The sequence below is a fragment of the Carlito syrichta genome, unplaced genomic scaffold, assembly GCF_000164805.1.
Source record: "Carlito syrichta isolate Samal-C Ts95f unplaced genomic scaffold, Tarsius_syrichta-2.0.1 Scaffold102301, whole genome shotgun sequence".
NCBI lineage: Eukaryota > Metazoa > Chordata > Mammalia > Primates > Tarsiidae > Carlito > Carlito syrichta.
Window position 1 is genome coordinate 44,999 of NW_007046397.1, and position 8,719 is coordinate 53,717.

The 8,719-nt window shown below is 47.8% G+C and overlaps 1 protein-coding gene across 1 annotated transcript in view; it reads right to left on the reverse strand.

The window, feature by feature from the left end:
• LOC103267394 (extracellular calcium-sensing receptor-like) overlaps nt 1-8,719 on the reverse strand; it is a 17,710-nt gene that overhangs the window by 6,377 nt on the left and 2,614 nt on the right. Inside the window, 3 exon segments of the mRNA XM_008064995.1 lie at nt 901-1,113; nt 4,846-5,655; nt 7,736-8,027. Coding sequence (XP_008063186.1) covers nt 901-1,113; nt 4,846-5,655; nt 7,736-8,027 — 1,315 coding nt within the window.

An 8,719-nucleotide genomic window follows, 5' to 3' on the forward strand; every position in this document is an offset into this window, starting at 1 on the left:
GCCACTGCACTCCAGTCTGGGCAATCAGAGTGAGACTCCATCTAAAAAAAAAAAAAAAAAAGAAAGAAAGGGACCTCAAGATTATCCTCTGAACACTTAGCCTGTGTTCCCTGGTTTGAGGGGTCCAGAAATGGGAACCTGATTCTCACTTGGAAAACCTTATGGCCAACCCTGACCGGAGGTGTCATTGGGAACAAAGGAAAGCAGGTTGTGCTGAAGGAGGGCACGTGTCCCTAATGGTGGCCAGAGAGTTGGGTGCCTCTGTGGGCTGGAGTAGACACCTGGACACACCCGTTCATGACAGCAACTACATTTCTTTTCTTTCTTTTTTTTTTTTTTAGATTAGAAAATATAGTTTATTCAAAAGTAAATTAGAGAGAGAGAAAATCGAAGATTCACTTCCCCAAGGGAGGGGAGGGGCCAAAACTTAGGAAAACATGGCCTAGTCATAGCTCAAAGAGCACATGGCCACACCATAGCTTAGCAAGACAATGGCAAATCTACATTTCTTAACAAATGAAATGAGAACACCTGTTTTGCCCACCTCCCAAATGCTCTGTGGGAATGTGCTTGGTGGAATAAGTATTGCTAACCTCCCAAGTAAGCAATTTGCCTTTTCACTGGGCAGTTTCTTGAACACAGACACGAAAAATACTCTAGAAGATGCAGACTCTAATTCAACCTCTGTGGCTCTAATATTGTCACCTTTGATGGTGAGTAAATGTCTTTCATCCCTCAGAGAAGGATCTAGTATGGCTCAACAGAACAACTGAGTTATGGCTGGCCATTTAGAACCTTGTCCACTTCATGCAACAAATTGGGTCATGGACCACTGGCCTCTGCTTCACTCTGACTTGAAGACACCAAAACTGGAGTCATTTGTGCACCCAGGTAGCTCACCTGGAGCTCCTTCTTCATCAAGTGGACAGTCATTCTGTTCCCCCGAGAGGCTTCCGGTTGGATCAAGTCTAGGTGGACAAAATCAAATTGGCCCTGGGCAGTCTTCTGCGCATGGAGAATGTCAAATTCTGTAACTAAATCTCCATTGGCATCAAACATGATCTTGCTCCCATCAGGGGTCTTGAAACGCAACTTCCTGAGGGGATGAAGAAGCTGGGGGAGAGAAGGGCGACAGAGTATGTTGACTGGGGCCAGTCCTAAATGCCTAAGGCCATCAGCCACTGTGATGAGCAGGTAACACTCCAGGCAGAGTCTACTTATATGTTAGGCACAGGAGACACAGGGCCTGTGATATTTCAGGGACTCATGAAAATGTTCTGATGTTAACTTCTTGTATAATCAGAAGAAAAAAATAATGAAAGAATACTGAACATATCATAATGAGCCCTGTCCAGATCATATTCATCTTTATGTCAGGGTAGTGGTAAAATTGAATTTTGTGTTTTTTGTTGTTTTGGTTTTTTTTTTGAGTTGGAGTCTCACTCTTGTCACCCAGGCTGGAGTGCAGTGGCACACTCACAGCCACCACAGCCCCGACCTACTGGGCTCAGTGATCCTTCCACCTCAGTCTTCCAAATAGCTGGAACTACAGACGCACACTACCACACACACCACCACGCCCAATTAGATTTTGTAATTTATTGTAGAGACGAGGTCTCACCAAGTTGCCCAGGCTTGTCTTGAACCCCCAGGCTCAGGCAATCCTCTCACCTTGGTCTCCCAAAGTGCTAGGATTACAGACTGAGCCACTGTGCCCAGCCTAAAGTTGAATTTTTAATACTTGTTCATTGGGGTAAGGAATCCATGAAAGTCACAATGCAGTCCTGGTTGCAGGGACTCTGACTGTACACTCCCATCCTCAGACTTTCTATTGTATCTGAGTGGAGTCCAGACCCTGGCCAGGCCTATACCAATGGCCCCTGTCCATCTAGATATCCTGTTCCCTTAGCTGAGTCTCCCATACTTGCTGTGTCACAGCTATGTGGTTTTCTTGCTCATTCCCATGCTACAACTGCACATAATGTTCCCGCCACCTGCTTTTGCCCTGACTGGCTCCTCATCTTTCAGGCTGGAGCTTAGATATCTCCTCAAAGAGATAACTTCCTTGGACTTCCCATTACCTTCACTCACTCCTATCTCTTCATCCACTCTTACTCTTCTTCGCAGCATACAGCCCAGACATAGTCCTACTCAGGTATTTTAAAAATCTGTCTCTCAGCCAGGCTCAGTGGCTCGTAATTCCAGCAATTTGGGAGGCCGAGGTGAGTGGACTGCCTGAGTCTGCAGGTTTGAGACCAGCCCAGGCAACTTGGCGAGACCTTGTCTCTACAGTAAATTTTAAAATTAGCCAGGCATGGTAGCACATACCTGTAGTTCTGGCTACTTGGAAGGCTGAGGCAGAAGAATCACCTGAGCCCCGCAGGTTGATGCTGGGGTGACCGTGAATGTGTCACTGCACTCCAGCCAGGGCGAGAGAGTGAGACTCCAACTAAAAAAAAAAAATCCATAAATAAATAAATAAATCTGTCTCTCCCACTAAAAACTCAGCAACCATCATTGTCCTGTTCATAGCCATATGTGTCTTTTGTCCTTAGAGTCCCCGACACACAGTAGAGTCCCAGGAAATTTTAGTGAATTTCATGAAAGTAGCCCCTTTCTTGACCTCAGCCCTCCATGATCATCTTGCCAGCCAGCAGTATGTCTCTTGAGAGATCCCTTTTTTACTTTGGGCCTAGGTTTTTCACCTATACCTCAAGTCAGCCAGAGAAGATGCCCTCTTGGCTGCTTCCCTGTCCTACCATTAGAAGAGGCTCTGTGGGCCAGGCGCGGTGGCTCAAGCCTGTAATCCCAGCACTTTGGGAGGCCGAAGCGAGAGGATTGCCTGAGCCCCTGGGTTCGAGACCAGCCTGGGCAACATGGTGAGATCTGGTCTCCACAATAAATAAATAAATAAATAAGCCGGGTGCGGTAGCATGTACCTGTAGTTCTGGCTACTTGGAAGGCTAAGGAGGAAAGATTGCCTGAGCCCAACAGGTCGACGCTGGGGTGGCCGTGAGTGTGCCACTGCACTCCAACCTGGGTGATGGAGTGAGACTCTAACTCAAAACAACAAAAAATAGAAGAGGCTCTGTGGAAATTACATGCTTAGTGATGAAAGTTAAAAATCCAAAAATTTTCAGACAGGCTGCTTGTAATGGGCCAGTTACCTAGCTTTTAAGAGGCCAGAGTACCAATCCTCTTCTGGGTTCTGGAGATATGGTCTGAGAAGACCCCTCCCTCTGAGTCTTCCTCTCAGAATGGCCATGAAGTCTAATGGGATATCACTGCTAGGTACACTGGATAAGAGAACCCCTAGGTCAAGCGTTAAATACATTCAGGTCATTTGGTCGGAGGTAGGTAGAGGCATATCCATGTGGTTAGCAATGATGGGAGAGGTCTCTAAGATATATTAGTATAGAGAATATATTCAGCAGGAATATATTGTCTATAATGCTGAGGGAAGGAGATGGGCAAGGGGACTCTCAAGTGCTCACATTCCTGGAACCATCAGAGAACTGACCAGGAGCACAGCTGGATTCAGCCAAGATGATCACAAGGCTCTTCCAACACAGACATGGGAGGGTCCCACCCTAGGAAGTTGGCATGTGACCTCCTCGGCTAAGTAAAATGAGAATGAGAAAAGCCCCCCCACCCCATGATACGGTTATCTATCAGATAAAATACAGGCTACCCAGTTAAATTTCAACTTCAGAAAAAACAAGTAATTTTTAGTATGTTTCATGCAATAATTAAGACTTACTTACACTAAGAAATCATCCACTGTAACTCTGAAGTTCAAATTTAATCAGGTGTTTTGCATTTTTCTTGGTGAAGTATGGCAACCTTACACACAAATGAAGTGTCCAGCTAGGGGGGGCTGAGGAAATCTTCTGGTTAGCTTCTCCTTGGAAAGGGTTGAGACCACTCCAGAGAGCATCATGGGAAGGCACATGCTTGTGTTCCTTCTGCTGACAGGTTAATGATTGCCTCAGTGGGCTCACTTGTTTATATTGGAGGCCAGAGTTCCAGATGTGCAGAGAACCGTAGAATTAACCCTTCAGTTGGATTTTGTGCAGTAGCTTGAGTTATAATCAAAAGAGAACACAAGTGCTGTAATTCAGCACTTACTACATGCCAGGCTCTGCTCTAAGTGATTTGCATATATTAGTTCATGAATCCCCACAGCAACCCAGTGAGGTAGAGTTAATATTGTCTCTGTTTTACAGACAAAATAACTGGGGTCAAGAGATACAAGCATGACAATTGATGCCTTGATGTTCCCCAGTCACCAGCAACTACTGAAACAGGGTAGCCTTACCGAGGGTAAGGAGAGCAGGGGGCTTGCATGTCTACACGGGTTTCCTTCCATCCGCAAGGATTTTTTAGTGTACAAGGGGCTGTTGCACAATCATCTGACTTAGGGTTCCCTGACATCCCTAGGAGTGGATGAGTATGTTGTCCTTTTGTGAGATGAGTTTTATTGAGACTCATACTAAAAGTAGGGTTGCCAGATAAAATACAGAAGGTCCAGTTAAAGGTGAATTTCAGATAAAAGAATGACTCTTTTTAGTATAAGTATATCCAATGTAATATTTGGGATATACTCACACTAAAAATTATTTGCTATTTTTCTAAAATTCAAGTTTAACTATTTACAACTATTTGCTGACTCATCTGAGGTCACAACTAGTGTGCAGTTTGTACTTCTAGTCTAATTCTCTGGTCAAGATGCCTCGGGGCTATGGTGACGAGTGTCAGGGTTCCTCTGCCTCGTGGGTTACATCAAGCAAGCAAGCATTCCACTGCACCCTTCCTGAATTATCCGTACCACACATTTGCTCTCACCTGCCAGGGCTGGAAGTGCAGTGTGTCTGCACACACCTCATCCCCAAATTCGGCTGCCAGGTCCTGCAGGGCATGAGCAATGCAGTAGACTACTGTGTATGCAATGTCTACCTTACTCACTTCCTGGAAAGGAAACTCTCTGTCTCTCAGGCTCTCATCACCTGAGCAGAGCCGGACTCTTCTCACTGCTGTGCTGTTCCCTGCCAGCACTGGGCTGCTGTGAGGCCACGTGCACTTGAAGGTGACCTCTCAGAACTTCTTCATGAACATGTCTTCAGGGGTCCTGGTGGGGCGCAAGTGAGAGAGGAACTCGGGGAAGCTGGGCACATGGCTGCTGTGCTGAAGAAGGCTGAAGGAGCCCTGTAGTACCTGAGACACGCCCGGCACGGTCAGGGCCAGCGCCACATGCAGGGTGTCCTGGCTGACCCAGACCTGGCCCAGGATGCCACGGCCCAGCAGGCCCTGCAGGATGAACTGGAAGTTCAAGTTGTTGAGGAAGACCAGGGTGATGGTGGCGGTGCAGTTCTCCATCTGTGGGATAATGGCTTTGATCTTCTTCGGAGACAGCCGGGAGGGGATATGGTGATGGAACTCGATGCAGACTCCTGCCTGGCCCAGTGCCCCGAGCACCAGGGAACTGCTCTGCTGCCCAAAGTCGTCATCCTGCGCCAGAACACCCACCCAGGACCACTGGAAGTGGAGCACCAGCTGGGCCAGTGCCTGAGAGGATGTGAGGTCGCTGGGCAGGGTCCAAAGGAAGGATGGGAACTGGGTCTTGTCTGAGGCTGGCAGGGTGGACGAGTAACTGACCTGTGAGGGAAGGGGCTGGGTGAGAGAGGGGTGAGAACTCGCACTCAGGCTTGAGCTGGTCATCAGGTGTAACCAGGGAAGGCAGGTGTGGTGAGAACAGGGTTGTGCTCCTCATGGCCACTGATCCTGGGTTGCCCTGGCTAGGCTTCCCAGTTTTGTCACTGAAAGTCCTGCAACCATGAACAAGTCCTGGGCAAGCAGTGATGGCTGACCAGTTAGATCAGAGCAGGAACGCAATCATCTTTTAAGAAACAGAGAGGCTTTTGGGTTGCTGAGCACAGAGCATCTCTGGGGTTCAGTGAGATCTTGTTAAGATGCAGGGACTGATTTGGGAGGCCCAGGGTGTTCTAACATTTTTCCATATGATATTATTTTCTGGTCTATGCTTTCGAGTAAAACATACTAAGCCCACCATGAAACCATCTAAATAACATTTTTTAAAACAGACACTTGAAAAAAACAAAAGAAAAAAAAAAAGCAGACACTTGAGTCAGTCTTACCATCATTCTGTTCCCTCATTCACAAGTCAGATAAATCTGGGTCATGAGTTTATTCCCATTGTAGGAGAGTTTGCAGGAGAGATTTTGGAAATGATGCTCTGAGGATTTTGAAGGTTCCACTGAGGTGCCTGAGTGGGTTCACCTGTGGCTAGACTGGTTAAGCCCAAACACATCCCTTGTTTCGTTCTTGGAATGAAACCCAGGGAACAACTGAACTTTACCTTCATTCCTCTCAGTGCCCCTTTCTTTGGCTACCTCATACCGTGTCTTGTGTTTCTGCTTCTTGACCAGGCTGGGTTCTCATTCTCACTCTGGTCTGTGCAACGCTGACGGGTCCTTGGAACCTACTCTTGTGGTCCCATCATTTTGTGATCTTTACGGTGTGAGGGATGACAGGGAATCTGGTGTGTCCATTTTTGCCTGTGTGTCTGTTTGTCAACAAAGAGACAGTTCCACATGCCCCAGAAGACAGAGGAGCTCTTTGAAATCTGGGCCAACGGGGTTGGCGTCTGTGTTTGATTTGGCCCATGGCTGAGACACAGAATGAAACTGCAGTCTCTGGGTGTCTGTGATGAATAGGCCTTTAACACTCCTTGTCTGAGTGCAAAACACTCTCTGACCACCAGAGGGTAGTGGTGAATTAGGTTATATAAGGGTCATACCTGCTCAGGGAAAGTTGCTCTGGTCTGATATGTTTATATAGACCAATAAGGCTGACCCAGTCTCAGAGAGTAGAGTTGCCAGATTTTGAAAATCAACATACGGCCGGGCTCAGTAACTTAGCCTGTAATCCCACCACTTTGTCAGGTTAAAGCGAGTGGATTGCAACTCAAAAATAAATAAAATAAAATAAAAATACAGGGTATTCAGGTAAATTTTAATTTCAGATAAACAATAAATAATATTTTAGTGTAAGTATGTCCTCTGCAATATTTGAGACAAATGTTTTGCTTTTTTTTTTTTTCAGTTGGAGTCTCACTTCGTCGCCTAGTCTGGAGGGCAGTGGCATGCTCCTGGCCACTGCAACCTCTACCTGCTGGGTTCAGGCGATCCTTCCGCCTCAGACTTCCAAGAAGCCAGAACCGCAGGCCCGCGCTACCACACCCAGTTAATTTTTTTGATTTACTGCAGAGATGAGGTCTCACCAAGTTACCCAGGCAGGTCTCGAACCCCTGGGCTCAGGCAATCCTCTTGCCTCCGCCTCCCAAAGTGCTAGGATTACAGATATGAGCCACCGTGCCCATTTTCCAGCTCTCTTTTTTTTTTTTTTTTTGAGTTGGAGTCTCACTCTGTCGCCCAGACTGGAGGGCAGTGACTGCTCCCGGCCACCGCAGCCTCAACCTGCTGGGCTCCGGCAATCCTTCTGCCTCAGCCTTCCAAGTAGCTGGAATTACAGGCGCGCGCTACCACGCCCGGCTAATTTTTGATTTATTGTAGAGATGAGGTCTCGCCAAGTTGCCCAGGTCCAGTTCTCTTAAAGCAAAGTTACGGCAGGAGAACGGTGTCAGCAGCACAGCATCTTGACATGACCACCGTGGTGGTTGTCACCCCAATGACTGTTGGTTAAGGGGATGACTCACCTGGGGAAATCTGTAGCGCCCCAGAAGCTGGGCCATGGGCATGGACACGGCTGATCGTGTGTCTCCCACCACAGCAGCCCGAGGCAGGCTGAGCCCACACATGTAGTTGAGAATGGGCTCCTCTTGCCCCATGAGGAAGCTCATGGCCTCGTGGAGGGCGCCAGGTACCGAGTTCCCTGAGTTCCAGATGGAGAAGCCCAGTGTGAGATTGGGCAGCAGCCGGGCATCCCTGTTGATCTCCTCCATGGCAAATACGAACCCCTGGGCCACCCAATAGCCCCATGGGGAGACACTGAGGGAAAGAAAAGCCTGTGCTGACCAGCTGCAGTGGGTGCAGTGCAGTCAGTGACTCATAGGCTTGTGTGTTAAGAGAGGTGGCAGCTGCATCCCCAAAGCACCTGTGAAGGGGTACGCAGTGTGGCCAGAATGGGGTTAGGAGGATGGGAAGGTATTGGTCCAAGGGAGTTATACTTTTCAGCTAGACAGGAGGAATAGGTTTCATGGCACCCTCAGTTACCAATAATTGATGTGCATTTCAAAATTACTAAAAGGGCAGGCTTTAAATGTTTTTTGCGGGTGTGGTGGCATGCGTCTGTAGTCCCAGTTACTCAGGAGGAGGGAGAATCACTTGAGCTCAGGAGGTCAAGGCTGCAGTGAGCCATGATCATGCCACTACACTCTAACCTGGGTAACAGAGGGAGACCCTGACTCAAAAAAAGGAAGAAAACAGAAAAAGAAAGGAAGGAAGGAAGGAAAGAAAGAAGGAAAGGAAGGAAGAAAGGAAGGAAGGAAGGCAGAAGGAAGGAAGGAAGGAAGGAAGGAAGAAAAAGAGGCCAGACTCGGCTCAGCCTGTAACCTCAGCACTTTGGGAGGCAGAGGCGAGTGGATTGCCTGAGCCCACGGACTCGAGACCCGCCCGGGCAACTTGGTGAGACCTCATCTCTACAATAAAATTTTTTAAAAATTAGCCAGGCGTGGTAGCTT